Here is a 12313-nt window from a genome sequence, read left to right as displayed (position 1 = left end):
CAGGCTGGTCTGTGGTATGCTGTCACCTCAGGGCTGTGTTCCCTCCACACCTCTTGATCATTTGTTTATTTCCTTCTGCCCCTGCCCCCAGCCTCTGCTGTCCTGAGCTGCCTGGGTGGCTCAGGAGCTGGTGAGGTGCCTGGTTGCTCTACAGGGCCCTGTGCCCTGCCGCTGGATGGGGCAAACATCCAAGCAGAGGTGTAACCCTGAACAAATGGCAGAGACTGCTAGTTCTGGGCTGAAGGGCTCAGAGACTACAGCCCAGCAGTACCCTAGGCTCATCGGCACTTTCAGACCCAACCCTTCAGAGAACCTCGCAGGAGGGGCCTCATCCTTGCAGGGTAGGCGCTATCTGTACCTGCCCTCTGCACCCTAGTACTACCTAGTACTACCTGCGTTCCCAGAGGCTTCACCACCAACTCTGCCCTCCGGTACTGTCTCCCAGCCGGCCACAACAAAGAGAGGCTATGCCAGGGCTGCTGAGGCCTGGGGTGGCTGAGCCCCAACAGCGAGCCCCAGCACAGTGGCCCTGGCTCTGCCTCCAACCCCAGTTATGTGGAGGCCACAGTGGGTTTCTTCTCAAAGCCAGCCCTGGTCCCATCCTCTCTGTGTCCTTGGAGAGGCAGCACTGACACTTTTCACCTTTCCTTGCTTTGCCTGTCTGTTGTGCATTCGAGCTTTTCCGAAACCCTGCGTGCTTCCTGAAGCTGTTCCACTCTTCTGGTTTTCCTTGCTGGCTCTCAGCTCTTCCCACTCATGGGAAGGCAAAGGGCACTTTTATTTAGGGTGGTGGGGATGGAACCTAGGGCCTTTGCACTGATCTACATCTTCCCCAGCCCCTTTTACTTTTCATTGTGAGCCAGGATCTTGCTAGTCACCAAGTTGCCTAGTATGGGCTTATGTGTGGTAGGAGCTGGCTGTTTAATACACAGCTTCCTCCCTCTGGGGGAGCCACACACATGGAGTGGGTGATTGTGCCCTGAAGAGGAAAGGCGGTCTGTGCTGCTGCCAGACCGTGACTGCAGGATTCTGTTCCTAAGAAGCTTCGGGGACCAGGCTGCATGAAGCAGGGTCCATCACAGTGTCCTGGAGGTCCTGACCCTACTCCCTTTACCAGTCCCCTAATGCTGTAACCAGCCTTGGGCTGTAGCACCAACCTGATGGCTCCATCACTCTGGGCAGGACAGCTCCACTGTGCTCCAGTCTTCCCTGTGCACCTATGGGACCTCACGCGTCAAGGGGCAGTTTTGCCACTGGGACCCAAAGCTCTACAGACGCTGTGGGTGCTGCAGGCGGGACTAAGAGGCACAGCCGGGGTGGTGCCAGTGCACGCTCAGCAAGGCCCCAGCGTGATGCAGTCTGACTAGGATGGCAGTGGGAAAGAATCGGGGGCTTTAGGAGATTGCTGGGAATGAGAGAGCTTGGGGACCCTGATGATCCCCCTAGAGTTTGGATGGTATGTGCTGCTTCTGGGAGCTGTCATTCTTTAGCAGGCAGGGATTTCCAAACCATGGGGCTCTCTCTGGGTCCCAAACCCTGGGTCCATTTGGGGTCAGGGAGGAGAGTTACTACCACCTGCCAGGGACTGACCGCCTCACTCACTGGACCCTGGTCAGCAGGTGATTCCACTAAGTCATCTCTTAGCCCACACGTGCGGGTTCCAGGTACCAGCAGAATCAGAATTGCTCCAGAGACTGGTTTCACTGTGGGCACATGGGCCCTGGGCATCTCTCTTGGCCTTCTTGGCCAAGCAGACTCAAGTGGGAAGCCGCTCTAGCGACACAGTGTATCTAGGAATGGGATGGGAGGGGCCAGAGACAGACCAGGCTCTGTGGGCTGGGAGGTAAGTGCACTTCAAGTAATGCAACGTCTGGGTCTCAGAACTGCACAGGCTGCAAGAATGTAGAAACAGAGGGCTCCCTCGGACTGCAGTGGGAGGGAACATGTGTCTACTGTGCGAGAACAGGAAGGTGGTAGGTGAGGCTCGGGGGTCAGAGAGAGCTCAGACGGTGCTGGTCCTTGCCAGGTCTTGAGTTTCTAGGTTCTTTGTGGCTTCGTCCCATCTGCCAGGGCCTGGGATGGCCAGGCCACTTGGCATTGCTGGGAAGAGCAGACCCTCTGAGGACATCCACCTTTTTTTTTTTTAATTTAAAAGGAAAAATAGAAAAAAAGCAGAACAAAACAAAACAGTGTAAGGGTACAAGTAATTCAGAACTACAAAAAAAAAAAAAAACCCAGTAAGCTATCACCAGTTAATAGATTACACGCTATCATCTTAGAAACGATGTTTCAGGTCACAGGATCAAAGCATACAAAGTGAACATTCAAACAGTGAGACTGCAAATAGTTGTGTTCAGTAATCCAATCAAAAATATTAATATGGTCTTCTATTTAACACACCTAAACACCCTTGCTGTTGTATCCTTTAGGGCACTTTTTTTCCCTCTCTTTATTACAACAAAATTTACACATTTTGGGTTTTATTGCTCCCTTAGATCTTATTACTTTTTTTTGTAAGAGAATAAAATCAAGCATGATAAAACAAAGTTGTCAGTCAAAACCAAGGATAGACATAGCACATGATGTAAAAACAGAGTACAAGGTTATCAACAATGGTTACCATAATGCCTCTTGCTTCCTTAAGAAGAATTGTCTATCTCATTAGGTATTATAAAGTTGAACAAAACAGTAGAGAACAAGACCAATAAAACCTAAACATTGTAAATCTTACAGAACCTCAAAAGAGGATACTAGTCAAACCAGAATGGGCATCATAGTGAATCTTATTGCCTTTAAAGTAGTTACCTATACTCTGATACTTGATACTTTAATACAGAGCAGAATAGAGTCTAATCAGTCAAAACAAGATAATGGGGGTATTACAGGACTTCAAGTTAATAGGAAATCAAAAAAGTTACTATAATATATCCTGCTAGTTTTTTTTATTTTTCCCCTTAGTTTAAAAAAGAAATTTAAAAAATTAAATAAATTTTTAATGAATAAGGGAGAGGTTGAGATAAAAGGGGGCATAACAACATAACAATACAGGTTAAAGCATGACACTTTCAGCAACCTAGTGCTTCACCACCAAATAACCCGACTTAATAGTAGTTACCATAGTGTCTTTTTCCTTGAAATATTTGAGTATAACTTCATATGCTACAGCATCAAACATATCAAGACAGTGTAACACCATTCAAGTAGATGAAAGCATTGTAGAGTATTTAGGACATCCACCTTTACACTCCACCTTTCCTTCTCAGCTCCCAACTCGGTCACCTTGGTCTCCTGCGTCAGCACCTCGGGGGGCTATGGGCTCCTCCTGAACTGGTCCTGTCCCTCTGGAGGGTATGAAGGCTTTGAGCTGGAGGTGGGCATGCAGCGGAGCACCCAGGACAACTCTTCATGCGGGAACCACGTGCATCTGTTGGGCTTTGGGCCAGCTCAGTCCTACACAGCCACCGTGGTAACCCTCTGGCACGGTCTGAGAGCTAAATCTGCCTCGGTGACCTGCCAAACTGAGAGTGCAGGTGAGCAGGGGGGGCACTGGGAGCCCTCGTGGGAGGGAGTCCCCGGGGGCCTTTGGGGGCCTTTTTGCTGTGAGACAACTTCCTGAGGGTGTACCACGCAGCACTTTACACACATACTGCTCATGGTGATTAATTCAGCTTGGGAGTACACAGACACACTGATGATGCAACACAGTGATATTTAGTGTGTGGGTTTCTTTTCTCTCATTGCTGAGACAAAATACCCAATGCCCAAGATGAAGGAAGGAAAGGTTTATTTAGCTCACATTTTATGGAGGTTTCATTTCATAATCAGCTGTCTCCAAGGTGGAGTGGCACATGGCACAAGGGCAACAATTCATGGTGGCAGAAGACACCAAAAGCAGCAAGAGGAAAAGGGGTAAGAGGGAGGAGCAAGCCTCTTTCCCTCCTTTATATTATATGCAGGCCACCCACCAGGGCCAGTGTAGCACTCACACTCTGATCCCAGCATTGGGCTATAACTGCATGAGGTTTTGGGGGGACATCTAGACATAAACCATAACATTTAGTATACTAGCAACATTGTGCAGCCATCAACACTGCTAGTTTTAGAGCATTTCATTACTCCAGAAAGAAAACTCACCCCTTTCACCATCGCTCTTAATTCACTATTCCCATCACCCTGCCCTGGTCAGCCCATGATTTCATGAATAATTCCTTCCTTCCTTTTTACTGCAGAGTAATATTCCATTGTGTGGATGTACCACATTTTATTTATCCACTTATAGGTTAACAAATTAGAGGTTAATTTCCATTTTGGGGCTGTTGTGAATTAAGGCTGATACGAACATTTGTGCACAAGTTTTTGTGTGAATGTATTATTTTTGGGGGGCATATACCCAAGAGTAGAATTGCTGGGTTGTATGGTAGCTGGCTGTTTGCCAGATTTTTACCAAATGTGGCCATACCATTTATCAGTGGGATGCCTGAAGAGGTGTGGAGCTTGAATTTGGAAAGTTCTGACCATGTGCCTTGGCTGCAGACCTCACTTTGTCCTGTTCATCCCTTCCCTGGAGGCAGAGCCTCTTGGAACACTGGGTGTCCAGGGTGGAGAGACTGGGGGAGGCCGTGGCAAGGATAAGTGGGTGCTTTCCAGTGCACCTCGCCAGGCTCCGTGGCCTGGGGCAGCTCAGTCTCTTAGGCCCAGGTTCCAAGGGGACCGTCTTCTCTTTTGGGGGTATAGGACTGGCCATGAGAAGATGAGGACAAGAGGATGAGCAGGCCTTGGGCGCTGCTGGGGACTGTCGAGCGGCCTGGGCCTGTGCAGAGATGGACCTGGGCCGTGGGCGCCAGTCTACCCTACAGCCAGGGACCAAGAACCTCTGTCCAGGCCAAGGACGGGGGAGCGGCTGCAATGCACCCCTCACCCTTATTGTTTTGATCAGGCCTGGGGGACCTGCAGAGGGAAAGTGAGGGAGCCAGGGCTTTGTCTAGAGTGTTTCCTGTCCCTCTCTGCCTCAATGTCTTTACTATGCAGAGCTGGGGAGGCTGGGGCAGGAGATCAGGAGGCCAGGGCTGGGCTCTAAGGGCTCCCCGGCTCCTCCCCAGGTGTCATCGCTGGAGTGGTTGTGGGTGTGCTCCTGATCCTCATCCTCGTGGGCCTGCTGGTTTTGTTCCTGAAGAAGAGGTGAGACTCCATGTGGTGTGGGGCTGGCCGCTGAGAGACCGCAGGCCTGCAAGGAAGCCTGCAGCCTGTGCCTCACCTTCCGCTGCCCCACTATCCTTCCCAGGAACAGGAAGCACCAGAAGCAGGAAACGCCCCAGGACTTGGCATTCAGGTGAGCAGAGGCCTAGGAAGCTAGTGGCTTCCGGCAGTCTTTGTGTTTGCTGCTCTCTGACAGGGCAGAGGACGGGGCCGCTCCGCACCCACTGCCCTGAGCTGGTGCCTAGAGTCAGTTCCTGTCTCACCAGCAAGGCCTTCCACTCATTCCTTCACTCATTCCTCTATTCATCAGCTTTCCACTGAGCACTAAAGTCTATCGGGCACTCTGCCAGGAAACAGTAAGTTAAAGAGGCTTGCCCTTGTGATGTTTATATTCCACCAAGAGAAGACATTACTAGGCAGAATAATTTGGATTAGGAACTATGTTTGTTGGCAAAGCAAGAGCAAAGGACAGGATGTAGAGGAACATTATAACAAGGTCCTGTAATCCCACCATCTGGAGGCTGAGGCAGGAAGATTTTGAGTTTGAAGCCAGCCTAAGCTACGTCACGAGGCCCTGTCTCACAAAACTCAAGCATCAGTCAATCAAATGAGAGGCCTAAGAGGAGACTTGCCCCAGAGGCAGTGAGGAGAGGAGTCCTGACACCCGGGGAAGGCGTTGGGAAAGAGGCCAGCCACGCAAGGCATGAGCAGGGGGAGGGAGGCCCTGAGGAAGGGACCCTAGGGGACCAGATGTGGCCAGGTCAGGCAGAGCCTGTGGGTGGAAGCAAGGGGCAAAGGCATATTCTGACATGGAGACTTGGAGGTTTGGGGGAGACCAGTGACACAACCCACCATGGTGAAGAAGAGACAGAGGTGGGAGTGTGACAGTGGCCAGCTGGGGGCTGAGGTGGCTGGATTTCAGAGAGCTTCTGCTGGAGATGGGGCAGTGGGGGACTGTTGGGTGGGTGGCTCAGGGGTGACTCCGGGATCAGCAAGGCCACAGGGCAGGGTAGGGGCAGTCCCACGTGCCAGCTAGCTGTTGAGGAGGCCAGAGCTGGGGAGCATGCGGCCTTGGGAGAGTGTGAGCTGGACGCGCCTCTGTGGCCCGGGGAGCCAGTGGCATGGAGAGCAGGTTCCTTGGTAACTCAGGCCCAGACCCCTACGTTAGGTGGAGGAGGAGGGGTGGGGAGCCCAGGCAACCACAGGACGAGCTAAAGACCAAGATGTGGGCTTGGGTTGTGGATGTGCACAGCAGTACGCACGGGTGTGGGCAGAAGTGGGTCCTGTTTCTTCTTTACCATGAAAGCTGGGACCCTCACTGGGTCCCCAGGGAGTCCTGGGCCTTGGGCCGTGGGCAGCATCAGCCACATCCTACTGCACAGAGTTGACCCCACTCCGTTGAACACTTGCTACCCACAACTTCAGTACATGTGTTTGAATCCTTGTGGTGGTGCATGTGTATAACTCCAGAACTCTGGGAGGCGGGGCAGAAGGATCACAAATTTGAGCCCAGCCTGGGCAACTTAGTGATTTAGGAAGACTCTGTTGTAAAACAACAACAACAATTTTTAAAAGAGATTGGGTGCTGGGTGTGGTGATGCGCACACCTGTAGTCTCACCACTCAAGAGGCTGAGGCAGGAAGATCATCATAAGTTCGAAGCCAGCCTGGACTACAGAGTAAGTTCAAGACCAGCCTGAACTGCATAGCAAGACCCTGTCACAAAAAGATAAAAAACCCCAAAACAAAAAACACAACCCAAGAGCCAAGGTTGAGGATGCAGCTCAGTGGAAAGGCCCTTGGTGCAATCCCTAGTTCTCTCTCCAACAAAGAATGTTTGCCTGTCAGCACAAGGACCTCCCAGGACACCTAGGCTGTGGGTGGGAAAATGGCTTCAAAGTTCAGGTGACCTGGGTGTAGGAATTGGTGATATTCTGTCGAGAGAAAACAAAACTACAGCCAAGGACAAAAGCCCAGGACATAATCTCAGCAGTTGAGAGGCTGAGGCAGGAAGATCATTGTGAGTTTGATGCCAGTGCGAGGTGCCTGGGTTGGTCACACCGCAGCCCACCCTGAGGCAATGGCCGCAGCCCACCCTGAGGCACCGGGCAGGGAAGCCCCAAGGGCTGGGCAGGAGGAGGAGGTGGGGTGGAGCTGTGGGCCAAGGCTTCTCCAGGCTACTGCGGAGCAAACATGGAGCATAGGCTCAGGCCTCAACGGTATTGACGACTCAGTGTGCCTGGGGCCTGGCCAAGGGAGCCAGCACACCTCCACACTGAAGGCAGAGGGAGAGGAGAGAGTATCTTTCAAATTACAACTGAATGTGGTGGCACACACCTGTAATCCCAGTTACAAAGGAGGCCGAGGTGGGAGGATCACAGGTTCAAGCCTGGCACCTTGACCATTTTAGAGTTTGCCATGCAGCAAGGTTAAGCACATAGCTGTGTGGCCACCACTACTGCTCATCTCCAGGACTGTTTCCTCTTGCAAAACTCCATGTCCATTAGGTGATGAGCCCCTTGCTCCTGGCAACCACCAATTCTCTTTGTGTCTCTTAAGTTTGATTCCCAGAAGTCCCTCAAATGAGTGGAACATCATCTTGTGTGTGTGTGTGGTATATACATGAGTGCGCGCGCGCGTGTGTGTGTGTGTGTGTGTGTGTGTGTATGTGTGTGTGGACTAGCTTAATTCATTTAGTGCGTGTCAGCATTCCTGTCCTTTTTGTGGCTGAGTAATACTCCACGGCATAGATGGGCCATGTTTTCTTTATGCGCTCATCTGTGATGGGGCTGGGACTGCTTCCCCCTTGGGCTGCTGTGAATAATGCTATGAAGACCACAGGGGCACAAGCACCTCACTGATCCCCTCTTTCATTTCTTTGGGATGTTTACCCCAAAGTGGCATTGCTAGATCAGAATCCCCTTTTTATTTACCCCAAAAGCACAGGAGAAGGGAGTTCTGAACTTCTCTCCCCTTCTCCCTCTACAGCTTCTTCCCAGGGGACATTCTGGCCAAGGACTTCGCTGACCATGTCAGGAGAAACGAGAAGGACAGTAACCGGGGCTTCTCAGAGGAGTACCAGGTGAGGCGGCTTCCCCTCACCCTTCCTTCCGGTCAAGCACAGCCCCGCGCTTGCTCTGGTTCCCCAAGGCAGTGGTCTGCCTGTGGGGCCTCCCGGCCCTGCTCGCTTGACATCCGCAGCAGGCCCCTGTGCCCTCGGCTGCTCTCTGGAGTAGCAGCCAGGTGTCTCTGTGGGTGCTGCAGAGGGCGTACTTGGGCCCATGGAGAAAGCCCACACACACTGCTCTGCTCTCCCACAGCGACTGTGCCAGGAGGGCGAGGGCCAGTCGCAGACAACGGCCTCGGCCCTGGAGAACAAGGCCAAGAACCGCTACAGAAATGTGCTGCCCTGTGAGTCCTGGCTTCCTGCCCACCAGTGCCCACACCCCATGCCCCGAGCCCTCGCCCTGCACCCTGCAACTTTCTCCGGTCCCAGCGCAGATTTCAGTCTTTCTGGTCAGCCCTGTGTCCCTCTGCCTGTGGCCATGACCTCCCCTGGGTCTGACCCATCCCTCACCCTCTCTGTGCCTGCTCCCAGATGACTGGTCACGGGTGCCCCTGCAGCCCCTCGAGGACCAGCCAGGCTCCAACTACATCAATGCCAGCTTTGTGCCTGTAAGGTTGGGGTTTGGCTTGGGGGAATGGGAACCTGTGGACATGGGCCAGAGGAGCCGGCTCATGCCCCGCCCCTGCCTGCCTTCCTCCCCCAGGGTCTCCAGAGTCCCCAGGATTTCATCGCAACCCAGGGCCCCCTGCCACAGACTGTACCTGACTTCTGGCGCCTGGTATGGGAGCAGCAGAGTCACACCATTGTGATGCTCACCAACTGCCTGGAGTCCAGCCGGGTGAGCGTGGGGCCTGTCCTGTCCTGGCGCTGTCACCTGGCCCTACCCCCGCCAGGGATACTGACCCTCCCAGGCTGAGAAGTGGATGTCAGGGTGTTGGCCAGGGATAGCAGTCTGTGTCACTCTGTGGCAGAGGCATCACCCTCGAGACAGAACCAGCTGCAGGCTCAGGGCTCTCTTCCTCTTCTCAGAAAGCCACAGATTCCACCACGGGCCCCCCTCATCACCTCATGGAATCCCAGCCACTCCCCAAAGCCCCACCTCCAGGTGCAATTAACATGGGACTTTGGGGATGACATTTCCAGCACATGGACTTCAGGGGACACAGCCACAGCAGGGGGTGAGCTGGTCACACTCAGGATGGCAGGGTCTTTGCAACTGGCATGAGTCTGGGCCCCTCCACCCACAGGTTCCTCCCCAGTGCCAGGGCAGAGTCTTTGCCAACCAAAGCAGGAGACCTGTGAACTGCTTCTTGACAGCTGTGTCCTCTGCAGGTGAAGTGTGAGCAGTACTGGCCTGTGGACAGCCAGCCCTGCACCCACGGGAACCTTCAGGTGGCCCTGGTGGGTGATGAGGTGACAGAGAACTGGGCGGTGCGGGACCTGAAGCTGCTCCACGTGAGTTCTGGCTCCTCACAGTGCTCCAGGGGGCTTTCTGGGTCTTCAGGGTGTCACTCAGGTCTCCAGGGGTCCACTCAGATCTCCAAGAGGCCACCCAGGTCTCCTAGGGTCTGCTCAGGTCTCCAGGGGTCTCCTAGGTCTCCAGGGGATCCCCCAGGTGTTCTGGGCCCATGAACTCTTTCCTTCCAGATAGAGGAGCGGAAGACCCTTCATGTGCGACACTTCCACTACCTGGCTTGGCCAGACCATGGTGTGCCACCCTCCCCAGACCCCTTGCTGGCTTTCTGGAAGATGGTGAGGCAGTGGCTGGACCAGACCCCGGCAGGGGGCCCACCCATTGTGCACTGCAGGTGAGTCAGTCTGGAGTCTGCCTGCCGCCCTGGGAAATGTGAATGACAGCCCTGGGTCCCTGGAACTACAAAGGAGGAAGGGGAGAGGCAGGTGAGCCATGGAGATCAGGCCACAGATGAGAAAGAGCACAGTGCCACCCACCGAGGGTGGAGGACGGACAGGGAGGACAGAAGGGGAGTCGGAAGGTGGGGGCAGAACCTGGATGAGGAGCAGGGGAGCAGAGCTCAGGGAGCAGGAGCTGCAGCCCAGGGTGCCTCCCTGCCAAGGCTTCCTTTCAGCCTTCCGGGGTCAGGATGAGGAGGGGGCGTCTCCTAGGTGCTGGCCCCTGAAACTGGGGTGCGGTTTCAGTCTTAAGCAATGCTTAGGGAATTCACACAGCAGTCTACTGGTCCTTAGCACCCTCAGGACAAAGGGCTTTCCTCCCATTTTAGAAGAAACCAGATCAGGAAGTTTGGGTTCTCAGGTTCAAAGCCTGCAGCAAGCAACCAAGCTGGAGTGGCTCCTGCCTGGTGTCCAAGGTGGCTGTGGGCTGTGCTGGGTTGTGGCTCTGGCCCCATCCCCAGGGGAACCCTCTGGAGAGAGCCCCTGCACCCTGCGGTTCTTTCTCCCTAATCCAGTTAGGGAATAGTTAATTAAGGTGATTATCACACCAAACAAGGTGGTGTGATACCTATGATCCCAGCACTCTGGGAAATTAAGGCAGGAAGATTGCAAGTTCAAGGCCAGTCTCGGCAATTTATTGACAACCTGTCTCAAAGAAAAGGAAAGATTGAAAACATTATTTGAAGCCACGCATGGCGGTGCACGCCTGTAGTCACAGCACTAGGGAGGCTGAGACAGGAGGACATGCTCTAGGCCAACCTGGACTAGACAGTGAGGCTGTTTCAAGAAAAGAAAAGAAAAGAAAAGAAAAGAAAAGAAAAGAAAAGAAAAGAAGAGGAGACTATGTCAGTGAAAGAAACCAAACAGAATGAAAAACACATAGTGCCCAGTTGTACTAATGTGATATCCAGAACAGCTAACTCCTCAGAGACAGAAGACAGATTTCCGGGGGCTGGAGGGAGAAGGGGAACAGGAGTAACTGCTTCATGAGTGCAGGGTCTCCTCTTGGGGCAATGGAAGTGTTTTGCACAGCATTGTAAATGTACAAAATACCACTGGATTTATCCATTAAAGTGGTTTAAAAAGATTTGCAAGCCCTCATCCAGGAGCTCCTCTTCCTGCGTCTGAGCCCCGCCCTGGCATCAGCACAGGTCCAGCTAACAGACCTCTTCTCAGGCCGGCGAGGGGCAGGCAGCCGTGGGGCGCTTAGTGGGGCCAAGCCGCAGGGGAGGCTGTGTCATTGCTCTCTGCTGAGCTAGGCGACCCCCATTTCCGGGCCCTCATGAGTACCCCGATCCCTGGGCGTGCCCGGCACACCCCGCCTAACCCTCACCTTGTCATGCCCAGCGCTGGCGTGGGCCGCACGGGTACCTTCATTGCTCTGGACGTCCTGCTGCGGCAGCTGGAGGGTGAGGGCCTCGTGGGGCCCTTCGACTTTGTGAGGAAGATGAGGCGGAGCCGGCCGCTGATGGTGCAGACGGAGGTGAGGGTGGCCCTCCGGGCTGCGGGCCAGGGCTGGCGGTGGGCGGTGGGCGATGGGCGATGGGCGATGGGCAATGGGCTACAGGCTCCGGGAGCAGCACTCATTCCCGCGCCTGCTTGCTCCCAGGCGCAGTACGTGTTCCTGCACCAGTGTGTTCTGCGCCACGTGGAGCTGTCGGCCAAAGCGCTGACCCAGGAGGTGGAGTACGAAAACGTGGCCAACGTCATCTACGAGAATGTGAACGCCATAGGGGCCTACGAACTGCAGGTCTAAGCCTGGGGCCAGGCCTGCAGCCTCGTCACGCCCCAGCTCTGGGTCCCGGGCCTGGGTTCCTGGACCCTGGCTTCCCGGCCCTGTGGGGAGGCCCTGTGGGGAGGCCGCAGCACGGGCTCCTCCTGTGCCGGGCACCGGCACGTCCGGCCTCTGGCCCCGGGCAGAGGCCGAGGGGAGGTGGCTCCTGGAAGAGCACTGTGGCCTGAGGGTGCACCAGGGCTCTCAGAAAGGTCTCTGCGCATGGGCAAGCGGACCTCTCTGCCTTTCCTGGAAGCCAAGGCAGGCTTCCAGGATCTGTGGCCCAAGTCGATTCCCTGCCTGTGGTCTCCTTACCACACTTGTTTTCCTGCTATACCCTAATTTATTAAATCATGGATGTCCCCA

At 54.2% G+C, this 12313-nt stretch overlaps 1 protein-coding gene across 3 annotated transcripts in view; it reads left to right on the top strand.

Moving 5' to 3' along the window:
* Ptprh (protein tyrosine phosphatase receptor type H) overlaps window positions 1–12313 on the top strand; it is a 110433-nt gene extending 98120 nt beyond the window's left edge. For all 3 annotated transcript variants that reach the window (XM_063253307.1, XM_063253309.1, XM_063253308.1), the window contains 11 exons: window positions 3264–3530; window positions 5100–5178; window positions 5282–5329; window positions 8184–8277; window positions 8516–8606; window positions 8794–8870; window positions 8966–9100; window positions 9595–9717; window positions 9910–10070; window positions 11521–11656; window positions 11783–12313. In XM_063253307.1, coding sequence (XP_063109377.1) covers window positions 3264–3530; window positions 5100–5178; window positions 5282–5329; window positions 8184–8277; window positions 8516–8606; window positions 8794–8870; window positions 8966–9100; window positions 9595–9717; window positions 9910–10070; window positions 11521–11656; window positions 11783–11929 — 1358 coding nt within the window. In that variant the 3' untranslated portion in view covers window positions 11930–12313. The remainder of the gene's footprint in view (window positions 1–3263; window positions 3531–5099; window positions 5179–5281; window positions 5330–8183; window positions 8278–8515; window positions 8607–8793; window positions 8871–8965; window positions 9101–9594; window positions 9718–9909; window positions 10071–11520; window positions 11657–11782) is intronic.

Source organism: Cavia porcellus, unplaced genomic scaffold (genome assembly GCF_034190915.1).
Source record: "Cavia porcellus strain 051 isolate PalLab524CR breed Dunkin Hartley unplaced genomic scaffold, mCavPor4.1 scaffold_7, whole genome shotgun sequence".
Lineage (NCBI taxonomy): Eukaryota > Metazoa > Chordata > Mammalia > Rodentia > Caviidae > Cavia > Cavia porcellus.
Note: the sequence above shows the minus strand (reverse complement) of the source record. Positions and strands in the feature narration are given on the sequence as shown.